This window comes from Serinus canaria, chromosome 7 (assembly GCF_022539315.1).
Source record: "Serinus canaria isolate serCan28SL12 chromosome 7, serCan2020, whole genome shotgun sequence".
Lineage (NCBI taxonomy): Eukaryota > Metazoa > Chordata > Aves > Passeriformes > Fringillidae > Serinus > Serinus canaria.
In genome coordinates this window covers 133542-149446 of record NC_066321.1, presented here as the reverse complement: position 1 = coordinate 149446, position 15905 = coordinate 133542, and the positions used below count along the sequence as shown (strand labels likewise).

At 38.6% G+C, this 15905-nt stretch overlaps 1 protein-coding gene across 17 annotated transcripts in view; it reads right to left on the bottom strand.

The window, feature by feature from the left end:
• BAZ2B (bromodomain adjacent to zinc finger domain 2B) overlaps positions 1 to 15905 on the bottom strand; it is a 113106-nt gene that overhangs the window by 18775 nt on the left and 78426 nt on the right. For 6 of the 17 annotated variants that reach the window (XM_050976940.1, XM_018911199.3, XM_050976941.1 and 3 more), the window contains 9 exons: positions 11358 to 11423; positions 10585 to 10650; positions 9920 to 9964; positions 9637 to 9669; positions 8376 to 8441; positions 5832 to 5972; positions 4828 to 5082; positions 3852 to 4066; positions 2363 to 2437 (listed from right to left, as the gene is read on the bottom strand). In XM_050976940.1, the coding sequence (XP_050832897.1) occupies positions 2363 to 2437; positions 3852 to 4066; positions 4828 to 5082; positions 5832 to 5972; positions 8376 to 8441; positions 9637 to 9669; positions 9920 to 9964; positions 10585 to 10650; positions 11358 to 11423 (962 nt within the window). The remainder of the gene's footprint in view (positions 1 to 2362; positions 2438 to 3851; positions 4067 to 4827; positions 5083 to 5831; positions 5973 to 8375; positions 8442 to 9636; positions 9670 to 9919; positions 9965 to 10584; positions 10651 to 11357; positions 11424 to 15905) is intronic. The other 11 variants (XM_050976943.1, XM_050976942.1, XM_050976952.1 and 8 more) reach the window with 5 other exon arrangements.

Genomic DNA, 15905 nt, shown 5'->3' with positions numbered 1-15905 from the left:
CACTGTTGCAGTGAAAAACTTAAATCCTTTATAAAAACCAATTATTATAATAGCCAAATTAGTAAACTGAATTATTATTACCTAATTCTTTAAGAGGCAGTATTTCATTTTTATTCTGTTTTATATTGATCTGGCTACAAAGGAGATGCCAAAGAGAAGACATGTAATAGAAAAGGAGATGCTGAGACTTTGATTATCTAGTTAAAAACAATCACAGAATCATCTCAGCTGAGAGTCTGACCACAGCTGTCACACAGAAAGCACAAAGAAAGATGACTTGATCATATGAGATAGGTGCCTTTACAAAAAAAGGGATTAGTACCAAGATTCACAGCAATGTGATAGAGAAGGAATTAGATGCAACCTCTCATTGACAATCAGCTAAGCTGAAACAGTCCAGGCAGTTTAGAACTCAAATTTCCAACCATCTATATTACACTTATGAAGATCTTTGAGGGAAGGAGGAGAAAAAGGAGGGAAGAGCGGGGAAAGGGGTGAAAGGGAAAGCATCCCTTAAAACAAAATACAATGATTTTGTTTTCCAGCCTGGGATTTTACTGTTGCTTATTTGCATCTGTCGAGCTGAGGGGCCCATAAAGGTCTGTAGGCATGTGAAAAGAGGTCACAGCTCTTGATCACACAGTGAGTACTCAACTACCAGTTTTTGCTATGCAAAACTCTTTGGGACTGGGATGCTTACAAATCAGACCAAGATGTGAATGGATGGGGAAGATAACATGTGAGAATGAAGTCTGGAAGCAGAAAAAAATAGCAAAAAGAAAACTGACGTGTACAGATTTCATTTCAGAGAAGCCCCAGAACAGATGTACGGGTTTATGGAAAACACAATCAACATAATAAAGAAGAAAATATTGTTTAAAATTTATTGAAGAAGGGTTTTCTAGAACCTTCTTGGAATTCATCAGAAAAAGTGGAAAACTCAAAAATTTTGAATCAAAGATTGAGAGAGGTCAATCAAGTTCACTGAATTCAAAGAAGCAGAAGAGCAACATTTCTGAGCTCTGCTGCAATACTTGCACTCAAAAATAAGGAGAGCACTACTGGACCCCAAAATCCAGACATGAGGGAGAAAAACCCAAGAAATGGAAAAGTTATTAGCAAGGAGGACGAGCCTGGGACTTCAGAGAATGATGCTCACTACTTGACAGGAAGAAATGAGAGATAATAAGGAAAAGGGAAGATCCTACATCTACAAGTACTTACAGTTTGATGGAGGGAGAGAAAGACTAGGCAGGCCCTAAAAAGACAAGGAGAGGGAAGGGTCCCATTTTGCTGATGGTAAGTTGGCTACATCAGAACTTCATAAACACTTCTTAAACCACATCCCATAGAGGGGACACAGATGAAGACAGAAAAAAAGTAACTGGGTTATCCTAAAGGTTAAAATACATTAACTCTGTGCAGACTGGGATTTGTAGTATTAGTAGAGAATGTCTTTTTATTGGTCTAATTTTTTCTCTCCCTCCTTCTTGTCCTTCTTCTTTACTTCTTTCCTTCTTCCTTCTGATATACATTAAAGGGAAAAAATGGAGACACAAGATTAGAAAGGAGAGTACCTAAAGCAAGGACTAAGAAAGGATTTACCGTTCCTAGCAAGAGGTAAAGATGTCAAAGAAAAAAACCAAGCAGAGTCTGGCTATGCGTTTTTACCCCCTGTGATTCATTAACTTTATGCCGTCCAGCTTCCTGATAGTTGGAGCCAGTATGGTTGCTGTATGGAATTTTGTCTTGTAGGATGGGAGAACAGTGAATATGAAACTGACAACCCTTAAGTTCAAATTTTACCTTAAACAGAAATATAAGAAATACAAAAGATATCTCAAAGCTTGCATTCTACATATGATCCCTAGCTATAGGGAACAACGTGACATTGACAGATGAGAAACACTAAGATAACATAAATTAACAAAATTCAATTGGCAATTGTTGTATGAAAATCACATTGTCTTAAAATGCCTTTCAGAATGAACACTGGAAATAATGGTAGGTCCAAATAATTATTGCTATTGATTATTTCAATAGTAATTTTATGGCTCCTTTAATATTCCAATTAAAAAGCTTTTTATTTCCTCCAAAGACTACAAAATTAGACTTGACGTGGCTCCAAATCTGAGTGACACTAACCCTCTGAATCTCATGCATCTTTAATAGACTGTGAAAGACTGGTGTCCCAACATCCTAAACCCATCTGTCTTAATTAATCAGTTTGATCACTAATGTCTTGGTAAACCTGTAACTTCATCAGCTGATTTTATGCTTAGAATCAATTCCCTGTATAGCAGCATACATGAACAAAGGCAAAAAAGCAAAATATTGTAATATTTAAGGAATTGAAACTTACTTCCGAAGTTTGCCTTCAACCATCCATTTATCTCTCCTTAAGTTTGACATATAATCAATGTTTTTATCAATTTCACTGTCAAAGATGAAAATAATCCATTAACTGTGAACTTACATATCTTTTTTTCTGATAGACATTTACGTATAGATACTTTTCCCTCAAATAACTATCTTTGAGAAATCCTTAAAATTCAAAATAAATAATTTTAAAGATAGGAAATCACAATACTAGGAATGCCAATGTAGCACACTGCTGTACTTATGTCAGTCTTTATCCCCAGTGTCATCTCAGCTTTTTTTCCACAAAGAAGCATGGCACTCAACATTTCTTTTCATAGCTCTAGTTCAGAGTCAAGCCTCCAAATGTCTTTGCCACAAAGCATGTAGCCCTGTGATGAAAAACCAGTTACCACTGGTACATCTGAAGTATTCTACCTAGGATCTCTGGGATCTATCCAACATTCACTTTTTGCTGCAGAACCTGAAGAACCAAAAAGTGGGCTTTGGTGCAGTAAGCGTCTGCGTGCCCATGTCCGAGACATCCTGGCCTCAGCAATTCAGCACATTAACCTTGTTTCTATGATCAAAATATAGAAACTCAAGTTCTAAGTGATCATTTCTACAAAGAGGACCTAACAGTCATCTGCAACAAGAGGAAGTTTCCTTCTGTGATGAATTTGACTGATGCACATGAACTTTCTGGAACAGTTGATGCACAGCACTTGCACTGCCCACTTCTGCTATTTTCCAACTTCAGAAAACCTGAAGCATCACTTCCATTCCTGCCTTACACAACCCTGATTAACTTTTGCAGTACAGTGTACCAAACCCAGCAAAATACCCCAAGAAATGAAGCAGTACTCAATTTGGTGATGAAACATTTTAGCATAGCCAGCCAGTCTGTGGAAGAACAGGCATCCAGAAAATGGCATTTCCTAACTTTGCTGCACATTGGTGGGTTTTGACAAGTTGTTGAACATAGGGGGATTTAAAATTATGAGACACTATACACCAATGCAACAAATACACCTTCCTGAATTACTAGGATGATACATCAAGCTTGCCACTTCACCTTATGATCCCACTTAAAGAAACCTCTTCAAAACATCTTCAAAAAGAAAAGGAAAAAAGGGAAAATAGTGTACTGCAGAAGCCTTGAACAACTCTTCTAAATTATTCCCTAGAATACCTAGTAAATTTCTTGGCCATCAACCTCATCTTTTATTCCTAAAATTGCTAGAGAAATTTTGGTTCAAGCTTTGAAAACAAAATTACAGTCCAAACATGGAAAAGTTATAATCTTCCATCATATCAACAGTACATAAAGGTAAGAAGCAGTAACTCAACCAATTTCAGCTTTCATTGTAAGAAGAACATAAGTAGTCCCCCGTAACAGAATGCACAGTATTTCTGCGTGAATGCACAGTATTTCTGAACTACAACATTTTTTATTATTTTATTTTCACGCACCTGTTTGGGAAAAATCTTACCTTACTACACTTTTGCTGCATGCTAACTCATTGACCAGAAAAGCAAGTATTGATGCTTTCTGAGCTGGAGAATGTGCCTGAAAAGCTTTTGTCTTCAAGCTCTCTGTCAGCTCTGTTTGCCCACAATGAGCCTCCATGAAAATCTGCAGAATCTCAGACACATTATCTCGATTGATACCAACATTCAGTAAGTGTTCCCCAAGAATAGTTTTAGCCTAAAAAGAACAAAGACATTTCAAACAGTCATGTTTTAAAAACACCGTTTTCCTTCATAGGCTATATTATTGTTCAACGAAGACGGTATGGGTTTGTATGAATTTTTACATAAGGATATCAAACACGATTATTCTTTGAGACTATTCAAATGGAAATCTTAAATACAGTAACAAATTAGAATGTCTTCACCTCTAAGTTTTTAAAAACAGAGATATTATTAGCAATAATTAAATGGATTACATGTAAAAAGGCATGGTCCAATTGAAAATTGATGAATACTGCGGTGTACAACGATACTATGAAGAGCTCTAGAGTGGAAGAAAGCTGTATTGACTTGAAAAAGAAGGCCAGTAAGAAAGGGAGTCATGAATTAATTGGGGTTTTGATGCAGTGACCTAGAAAGCAGACCTTAGGGAAAGAAATAGCAAGATTCACTGAGAATTTAACATGAGGATAAGAATGCAAAGGAATGGACGGAAAGGAGTTAAAAGACAGGGCGATAGACGTGACAGTGCCCTACAAAATGTCCAAATAAAAATGGGACGTGTTTGTGTGAAGAGAAAATGCACAGAAATTTATCATGTCTGGAAAATGGGAAGGCTGATGGGACACAAAGCTTTGGAGTAACATTAAAACCATGACACTGAAGAAAACAATTAGGAAAGACAAAGGAAATCCATAGGAGAGAGGTGTCAGAGACACATTATGAAGAGTGCATTTGTAATATACAGGAGGTTTACTATGGATTTTTTCTTTTTACCTTGTATCCTGTACCAAGTCCAGGATCACACACAGCTGCAGAGACAAGTTTCACAAGCAAGTCCTGTACTTCTCCCATGCTGTCCCCTATGTTGAGCAAACCCTCTTGAAGAACACTCAGGGAGGGAACATCTATGGCCACATCAAAGCCAAGAACTTTACCGAAGTTCCGCAGGAACTGCACTACCATGAGACAATCTGAAAAGGTGCTTCCATCAAGAACAAGGCCTGGGATGCGAGGCAGCTCTGGGAAAGGCTGGAAAGCAAAGAAAAAAGTGAAAGATTCAGTGACAATTTCAAAAGAAATTTTATTTTGTAACTGCTGGGAAGACTGACTGACACTTCCTTCAGACCGACAGCATGACAATGTTGGAAAGTACAGGCAACCTTCCTTGGGGTACCCTGAACCCCTTGTCCATTCAATGCTGAAACACATTTAAATTTTCACAAATTACAAGAGGCAAGAGATTAAGAAATACTTCCTTTTTGGCCAGGAGACACTGTAAGGATCTATTCTGAGCCAAATTACTGTAAAAGGTAGTGTACAATTATTTAAAGGAAAAAGGGAAGGGATTTCTCTGGAACGGACTTTGAACCCAACCTCTGTCAAGTCCTTACGGACAAAAACTAAGAAGCTGGAAGACTGGGAGAGTAATTCTTTTTGAGCAACAGCTTGTAAGAGTTCTCTAGATGACTATGTAGTGCCTGAGTACTGAGACATGATGCACATTCCTGGTGTAAAAATAACTTGAGTAAAGAATTTTTAAAAAGCAATCATGCTTTTGGGAAGCAGGCCTCTTTTAAACAAAAAGCTTTTAATTTACTAAACATATGCTACTGTGTAGTATTCTAGTATCTTGTATTTGTATATATTTCAAATAGCTCTCTAATTACCTCAATTAAAACTTGAATGCTTTGAGTGTGGCTGCAAGAAGAAAGTTACTGACAGAATTATAAAATACACAAACAAGAAGCAAGAAAGTAGGTCTGTGTTGTTGTGATTACCTTCTGGTCTGCTAAGCACATATCTTCATTAGGCTTCTTTAGCTCCTTTGCCATTTCTAATTCCAATCTTCGCTGTTCCAGTTTACGTTCCTTATTTAATCTTTTTTCATCACGTTTCTCTTGCTTTAGCCGCTCTTTTTCCTTAGGAGAATTAAAAGGGAAAAAAAATAAACCCCACATATTAAACTTACAAAGGAACAATCTAAGAATTTGAAAAGTACTAGTTCTGCAACCTTAATAATCACATCAATTAAGGAACCTGCATTAACAGGAAGGGGAAAACTAGAACAAAATCAATCAATTTGTAAAGCAATCTAAGATTCACTTTCTTCTCTCCTGTCCACACAAACACAGGTTTCAAGTATGTTTGCAAAGAAAAACTCTTTGAAGTACCATTTAAGAAAGATGACTGAGTGAAAATATGGCAAAGAATTGCCATGCAAGGCACCTGATTTTAAAGGCTCTGCTTACACCCCAGTATCATTAATCTGCACCTGCTACAGCAGAGACCACTCAAGAAACCTCTCTGAACAATACATGGCTTAAAAAGTCCCATAATACATAAACTAGATATGAATGCCTTATAAAACACAATCAATCTTCTCAAACACAGGTAGCTTCTGGCCTTGAATTACCATACACTTTGCATGCAACCTAAAACTGAACATTTTGTCCTTTATGTCTTATATGCACAACAAGAACACACGCATCATCAAGTGAGAAGTCAAGCATCTACTGTCTCTTCAACACCCTCCACAGTGGAGTCACACCAATACTACACTAACTCTGTAACACGCCAAGACTATGAACCTAGAGCTCCCGTGGCCTTTCCCATCCCTGGTACCAGGGTTTCTGCTGCCAATCCACTGTCCTGATGACACAACTTCCCACACACCTCTGTGCAACCAATATCGAGTGTAAAATGTATGGAATCTGCCCCACATCAGCACCACTGCTCCAGAGCACAGAACTGTGTGTATAAACAAACACACGTACGTGTGTGTGCCTCCACTCAAGAACCTGATACAAAATTGAAGATGCTGCACGTGCTTTTCACCTGTGGACACAGAAGTGCTAAAGAACCAAGTTAAGATGCCTCCCATTACTCAGAACCACTCCCTACTATTCTGTTAGTTTAAGAGGTCACTCTAGTCTTTTCCATTTACTATCACCATATTTTGCAACAATGAGAGCATGGGCAATACTAAGTCAGGGCTCAGCTGCATTTGAAGGTCAGTATTAACCACTGACTTCTCTGTAGAGTTCTGGCAGGCCCCATGACTTTTTATTCTTCCTTTTGATTCTCCACAGAGTATTATCAGATCACTAGTGACAGCTGTGGATAACCACTGTGAGTGCACAGAGATCATGACTTCTACTACTAGAGTCTTCAATGGATAGCAAGATCAAATTTCATATTATACACAAAGAACATATTTGGACCAGTAATTTTACACTGGCAGAAAAAAATGCATTGACATTCAGAACTACCAATCTGCCCACCTGCTTGCTGCTCTACAGCTGTGTAAGCATCCTCTGTACTGCCAATGCAGGCCCTCTTTATCTGCCCTGAGTTCATAAGAGACATTTTGTATGGAAAAATCACAATACACTAAAGCAGCACACAAAATCCTTAACTTGATGCCCTCTGATTTGCTTTTGGAAAATGGTTTATTGCCTTTTATCTTAGCCTATGTCAATGTCCCAAGGTCAACTGGCATTGCTTACAATTTGTTTTTGCCAATTCGAAATGCTCTGCTACAGAAGAAAACAAGAGATGTATTTATGGTATTTATGTGACCACACAGTTATTTAACAGTTATGATTAAAACCGAAAACTTTAGCTGCACTATGTTTCATAAATCTATTTAAACATTACTTCTACTGGTTGAAATAAACACTGTTCTATGTCTATTAGAGTAAGAATATAATTAGAGCACTGGATCAGACTAAATGACCATTTAGCGTGGTGTCCTGATTTTCAACAGTGGAATGGGTGCTTGGGGTATCATCTTAATTTCCTTGTAATGCAGTATTATTCAGGTTTTTTTGGGTTTGGTCAGTCGCTTTTATTGAAATTTGCAAATACGTCCTAGAGGGAAGTTTTAACAATTTCCTTAACAACTACTTGCTATAATGATGGTTATCTTATTTCAATATCTTCATTATCTGCACTGTATTTACAAAAGTTTCAGGATATCGACATAAAAAAAGTCCCAGGATATAGAAATACATAAAGGTAAAATGAAACGCAAATTAGTAATTGTGGGGTTTTTGTATTTTACTTATGTTTCTTCTCAAAAACATCCAGAACTCTCAAAACTGGGCAGTCTGTGCCAATGTTCAACCATCTCTCTCCAAGTAAAAAAGTTTTTTTAAGTTTGAACAGAATTTCCTGTATTTCAATTTGTGTCTAATGTTTCTTATCCTACTGCTGCAATGTACACAAATCAAATTATACATAATGTAAAAAGACATTGCTCTTCTCCAGATGACTGCAGAACAAGACTATGAAAACTTCAAACTTTCAGAGTTAATACTCACTTCTGCTTTTTTACGTGCTTCCATGGCTTTCATAAGCATCATATGTTGTCTTCTCCGTTCTCGTTCCTATTGAAGCGGGTAATATTAGAACAAAACTAAACCACATTTTCAAATCAGTAAAAAAGCAGAGTAACAAATTTAGCATTAATAGACAAGTCACAGTAAATACTAAATATAGGACAAGAATGGCCAAGTCTGTGCATGTTTTAGTTCAGGTTTAGAAAGCAAATACAAGAACAATCAAAAGCAAAAAGGTAAAGCAATGAACATGGAGACAGTGTAAATAAGAAGCATACAGATTTACTTATGGTCAGTTGTGATGCTCCTTCATAAGCTGGCAGAACAAAAAGCATAATGGTTGGCTGGAACAGGTCAGTTACCTTACATCTGCTATGATGGAACTTGCAATTTACTTCTTCAATATCCAATTCAGTAGAAATTTTAAACTGGTCTTTTTCAAACATTGCAAGTATTAACATTTTTCTAACCAAGCAACAAATTAACATGATTAATTTTATCAGCTCTAGATCACTTTTATTCAAGCCAGTGGTGGTGCATATACATATGCAACAACACCTGCATTTACGGATGTCTGTCCCTCAGTAAATTATGTCAAGTAGCTTCAAATGCATTAAGGAGCAGTATTCTAAGACACTAAGTACAGGGGATTTTCCTTCAGTTTAACAGCTGAAGAGCAAATCTTGCCCCAATAAAGGCTATAGGAATTTTACCATCTAATTTGGTGAAGCAAGGATTACATTCTAATATTTCATTGTACATTTAAAACATTATGTATTTACCACCAACGGAAAGCTAATTTCCTCTGTATCTTACAAGGGGAAGACATCACCCTGATTTCTAAAACAGGTTAATTCAAATTGTATTTAAAATGTCTGGATTCATTCCCAGTGAATTGTCGGGACAAGGCTTGCAAAAATCATCCAAGTGACCATCCTAGTGATTTTGCATCAATCCCTTATTTTATATACTAGTCAAATTTTTACTGGGACATCAGTAACATAGATCCCTGGTTAAAAACCACATTTAGTTATTGCCACATTCAATTTATACACATGTTCAAGACATGTCTTTTTTTTTCCTTAACAGACAAGACAAGCAGATGTATGCAATGCACTGTGCTGTAAAGCCATGCAGCAGTATGTAATATGACAGCAGCCAGTGCTACATTTTATGCATTGCTATGACAACCATATCACAACCAAATCACAATGCGGTGTTAGATGTACAAAAATAAACATACCCATACCATATCTAGTCTATGCCTCTCCAACTCCTGGTAGAAAGAGTTGGCACAACATTATGAAACAGAAATCACAAAGTCATAAAACCACTTTATAATCCCCCAAAAGACCCCAATACCAAAGCAAAGCAAAAAAATCGTAAGGCAAAAGAAAATCTGTGCAGGAATCAAACCCAGAAGTTTAAAAAAGGCATATTTTGAGGATTGTACCCCCCCCATAAAACTGAAAGTAGCAGCTGACAATTGGCATTCTGTCTGTTTGGTCAAACAAACTTGTACCAACCTGGTGCTTCAGAAGAACAGCCTGCTGCCTTCTCATCTCTTTCTCCTTCAACAGAAGAACAGAAGTGTGTTTTTTTAAAACATCAATCAAAATTTACTTACCAAACTGCACAGTTCTGCCACACTAAAACAGCACATCTGACTTAAATTCTAACTTACAGAGAAGTATACACAGCATACATGACAATAAGTCTGGTGAGTTGGGAGTTCCATGTTAGAACACACCTAGAATGCTGAAGCAGCAATAGAAGTACTTATATACACACACAGAGACTATTTTCCAGTATTTGTAAAAGAGTTCTGTAGTCTTGCATGCATTACAGCCTAGAAAAGACTGCTCACTAGAGAAACAACATCATTTTTCGATACAGCGTGCTTAAAAGAATACTGTGAACAATGTTACTGCATGAACACTTTGTTATGCAAACCACAGTAATGGCATATAAAGTACTGTCTCTGTATATCTGTGTGTGTATGTCACACATACACAAACTCCTCTGCATATGCTTCATGTCTTTTTATAACAATACATGCATGTCATTATTTTCTGTCTCTATGTACAGCTTCATTATCAATGAACAGCCTCCCAAATCTATTGACTTTATACATCAACATATGTTATGTACAATAACACCATTCTTGTTTTTGGAGCTCCTCTAAACTAACCTTTATTCGCTTTTCCGCTTCCAATAATTTGGCATTTGCTGCTTCTTCCTTCTTTTTCTTTTTTGCCTGTGCATGCAAAACAGGTCACACAACAGCACAATCACAACTTGAAAATAATCTGACTGGGAGCAAAGTTATGTATCTTTAGAAGTTAAAAACATCATCACTTATTGCGTACATTGCAAGAATCTCTGATGCAGCTTTCATGATCAATCAATTCACATTTCAGTTACTGTAAAGAAATTCAACCAGAATTTCAAATCCCACTCAAAACTGTTTCACCTGGCTATTTTAAGAAAGCAGGTACACACAGAAATGGCAAAGAGATTTCTGTTAATTTTTATGTCAATGGAGACTTGAAAACTAGCAATCTATCTTTGCTAGTACACTTGTAAACCTGTAGAGTATACTCTAGTACAGCCATAGTATTTTTAAACCCACTGCATTTCATACAGAACAGAGCACTGTATTGTTTTAATATCCTACTACTGCAAACTTTTTCTCTAACTAAGGAATTGTTCTGCTGTTAACTTATGTACACACAAGACAATTCTAAAAGAAAATCGTGAGCCCAAGTGTGAATACTTGTAAGATTATGGATCACAGTTTATGTTGATCTTTTAAGCAAAATAATTTAAGACACATTGAGCTGGCCTTTGGAAACAAGGTTGTTAGAGCTGCTATATTTAGTTACGCTTCTAACTACATTTCTGACCACTAAAATACATTTTTAAAGGGCAATGGAAAAATTACGTTTTAGCCATTATTTTTACCTCCAAAATTTGCTGAGCTCGAAGTTCTTTCTCCATTCTAATTTGCTGAATTCGCTTAATTTTTTCCTACAAGGGTAAGAAAGTTACTTCTTTAAAAAAAAATATATATAAAGGAAATTATACTTTTTTAAAAAATACATATACTTAACATCTTTACATACTGTACTTTTTTATACGCATACATTTACATTTTAAAAATGACAAAGTTTATACACAGTTTTTTTGTTATTGAGTTTCACCCATTTTAGTCAACTGTTCCCTTATGTTTAGAAATTTTACTAGTATTAGGTGTCTGGTATAACCCTGAAGGAAGCCACACTGAGTTATGCATGTTTAAGTTGTCAAAGTTGTTGGTTTTTGGTTTTTTTTTAAACACCTTAAAGAGGACCAGATTAATGACCAAGTAAGGAAACTAGAGTATTCCAACTCCAGCTGACAATGGTAAAGCTAGTCAAGAATGAACAAAAGGGTGAGCTATGCCATGAAATACATGATGTTTTGAAGTGATCTCTCTGACCAAGAAATAGCAATGTCTTTCCAAGTACTGAGCCTGTTTGTGCCTCAGTTCTTACAGCCTCTCTCAGGCCATCATGGTCCCACGGGCAGCACAGTGAGTTGAGCTTAGCAAAACCCAAAGCCCATGCTCTGTCAGCCAGGAACACTCACCCAACATGCAACCTGGATAACATGCTCAGCTAGGTACACCTCAGTTGCTCCATATATTTAAAGCACTCAGGCAATTAATGCTAATTTTGGAAGCTTTAGTATGCAGTTTAGTGATGGAATTGGATACATGCTGTAACAAAAGAAGTAATTGGAACAGGAACCATGGGTACTACAACACATTTAAACATGTTTCATTATGGTGAAAGAAAATTATCAAGTTATGCACTCCACAGATGGATGCTGGGCAAGCATATTCTAATATATTCTTCTTCATAAATTAATTCCTAAAATCTGAACCAAGTCTTATTACATTTATTGAGAAATGTAATCATTGCAAACACTGGAATCATTTCACACTACCTGTGCTGCATTTGTTTGTCTGTTAAATTAGCTATTAAAAATTCAATAGCACATTATTTGAGATTATCTCAAAAGAGCCGACTGAGCCACAGTGACTAGGAAGGACCATTTTGAAGAAAAGTGCATACACCCAGCTGGACTTCCTGTAAAGTTTTAATAGCAAAACCCAGACCATGGAATAGCCCTGCAAGCTGGGGGAAGCCTAGACCAGAAGCTTGAAAAGGAGCTCAATGAGCTTCTCTGGAACAGCAGACACTTTCCCAACAGTGAGGGTAAAGTCCATCGGTACAGAATACATTGTTTTCTTGTGAGCTGGCCTGAGACTCTGAGAACAAGGATCACTCTAAAATTTTACTCTCTAAAGAACATAGTTGTGGAGGGCTGGTTACATGACAAAGGTCACGTAGACATGCTCTGGTTAGCTGACCAGGAATTAGAAAAGTACTGGACTCAGCTAATCTAAGTCCCTGCACCTGCAAGGCCGCTGTGGCCTTGAGCATAGCTGTAGTATGATAACAAGATGCTGTAGCTGAGAGAGAGATGTGAGAAAAAAGAGATGTAAGTCGTAAAGAATGAGGGAGCAAGAGGGGAACTGATATTTATAGTATAGCCAATAGATTGCTTAGCTTACAGAATATGCATGAGCTTATTACTTGTTGTGCATGAATGTCTGATGCTCTAATCAATAAACGAAGCTTGCTGATTCTCATATTGAGAGTCCGAGTCTCCCTCACTGTGACACATAGTGATACATACAATAAAGGATACACATAGCGATGCACATATTTTATTGAAAAGTAAATGAAACCAATCTCCTAAGGAAAGATAATCTAAAATATTTAACAGTAAAAGAGCAATCACGGATAACAAAGACATACTAAGTTTTCTGACAAATAGAGCTCTGATCCACGAAGTCTAATAAACTCCAGGCAAATCTTACGAGCTCTGTAAACCGTTGAGAAGTCCAACATAATACAACTTTATCAATAAAATTCACTCAGAGGCCTTGCTCAGACAGTGCTCAACTTTTTCTACGTGAAGCTTCCACGTGAAGCTCACAGCATGGACCTTAAATCTCTATGATCCCCCATTATACTTTAAATCAAAACAGTGCAAAAGTTGAAAGCATGCGCTACACCCTCTCACAGAATGACTGGGCTGGAAGAGACCTTCAAGATCATCGAGTCCAACCGTTCCCTAACACCGCAACTAAACCATGAACCATGCCACTGAGTGCCACATCCAGTCTTCTTTTAAACACATCCAGGGATGGTGACCACACCAGCTCCCCAGGCAGACCATTCCAGAACTTTATCATCATTTCTGTAAAAAACTTATTCCTAATATCCAACCTATATTTCCCTTAGTACAGCTTGAGACTGTGTCCTGGTTCTGTCAGTGCTGCCTGGAGAAAGAGAACAACCCCACCTGAGCACACCCACCCTTCAGGAAGTTGTAGAGAGTGATAAGGTCACCTCTGAGTCTCCTTTTCTCCAGGCTGAGCACCCTCCGCTCCCTCAGTGGTTCCTCACAGGGTTTGTGTTCCCAGCCCCTCTCCAGCCTCGTTGTCTCCTCTGGACACACTCTAGCATCTCAACATCCTTCCCAAACTGAGGGCCCAGAACTGGACACAGCACTCGAGGTGAGGCGTCACCAGTGATGCCCCTGCTCCTGCTGGCCACACCATTCCTGATCCAGGCCAGGAGCCATTGGCCTTCTTGGCCACCAGGGCACACTGCTGGCTCATGTTCAGTTTGCTGTCGACCAGCATCCCCAGGTTCCTTTCTGCCTGGGCACTGTCCAGCCTCACCATCCCCAGACTATAATGCTGCAGGGGGTTATTGTAGCCAAAATGCAAGACTCTCAACTCCATAAAGGTTAGAGTTAATACAGTACAAACTTTTCAGCAGAGATCAGAACAAAGAACTATATCAGAGAAGAAAGTACTCTGCACATTGAAATAATGAGTTTTATCAGGTAACAGATCAGAAAGGAATATAATGATGACGAACAAGGTCTGGATTTGATGCATGTGACAATTTAAAAATTCTGGCTCCCTGGACCCCTCAGAATGTAAGGACCACTTGAAAATCATAGTGTGCTCCTTTTCTTTAACAAGTATGGGTTGCCTTGAGAAGGGGACAGGTTGAAACTATCACAATCTACAAAAGAGCAGACTGGCTGAGGCTGGGAGGGACATCTGGAAGTCACCTTGTCCACATCCCCCTGCTCCAGAAGGGTCATCTAGAACCATTTACCCAGGACCACATCCAGGCTGCTGTTGAAAATCCACGTGGGAGGCTCCACAGCCTCCCTGGGCCACCTGCTCCAGTTCTCAGTTGCCATCTTGGTGACAAACCATTTCCCAATGCTCAGAATGAACCTCCTGTCACTGGGTACTTCTGAGAGAAGGCACCTCTTTGCAACCTCCCCTCAGTTACTTGGCAATATTAGTAAGATCCTCCTAAGCCTCCTCTTCTCCAGACTGAATAGTCCCAGCTCTCTCAACCTTTTCTACTTTAACTCATATATGATAGAGTGACAACTTCGAGCTCTGTATCAACTACAATGAGCAATTTCTTTAAAAAAAAAGAAAAAAAGGAAACATTTAAACTGTTACCAACAAGAATTAATTGTTATCTATTAAGGGAATATTTAAGGTGGTCTACAGTAACACCAGTTCTGGTTTACTACTCAAAAAATAAAAAAAGCATGTCAGGATTTAATACCTGTATTTCAAAGATGTGAAAGGGTTTAATATTTTCTTTTTTTTTAACACTTCAAGATGTCATAAAATCATAGAGAATGCTGAGCTGGGAGGGATTCATCATGATCATCGAGTTCAACTCCTGGCCCTGCACAGACACCCCTCCAATCCCACCCTCTGCCTGGGAGCATTGTCCAAATGCTCCTGGAGCTCTGGCAGCCTTGGAGTTGTGACCACAGCTCTGGGGAGCCTGTCTAGTGCCTGACCACCCTCTGGGTTGGTCAGCCTTTATTCTGATACCTAGCTGAAACCTCCTGACATGGCTCCAGCAGTTCCCTCAAGTCCTGTCACTGGTTACAGAGAGCAGAGATCGGAGCTGCCCCTCCAGAGGTATGTTGAAGACCACAATGAGTTTCCCTTCAGTCTCTTCCTTTCCAGGCTGAACAAACCAAGTCCCTCAGCCACTCCTCTTAAGGCTTCCCTTCCAGTCCCATCCCCATCCTCATGGCCTTCCTTGGATAGCCTCTAACGGTTTACTGTCCTTTTTATATTGGGGTGCGCAAAGCACTCCCCAGGACTCAGGGTGAGGCCACCCCAGTGCAGAGCAGAGCATGCCCCTCCCTCTCTGGCCAGCAAAGCTGGGCCTGATGCCCTCCAGGGCAAAAATGTCCCTCCTGGGTGCCAGGGCACTGCTGACTGACACCCAACTTGCCATCAACCAGGACTCCCAGATCCCTTCCCGCAGCTGCTCTTCAGCCCCTCATTTCCCAATTTATAAACACCAGCGGGATTGCCATTAATGTATTTGAAAAAAC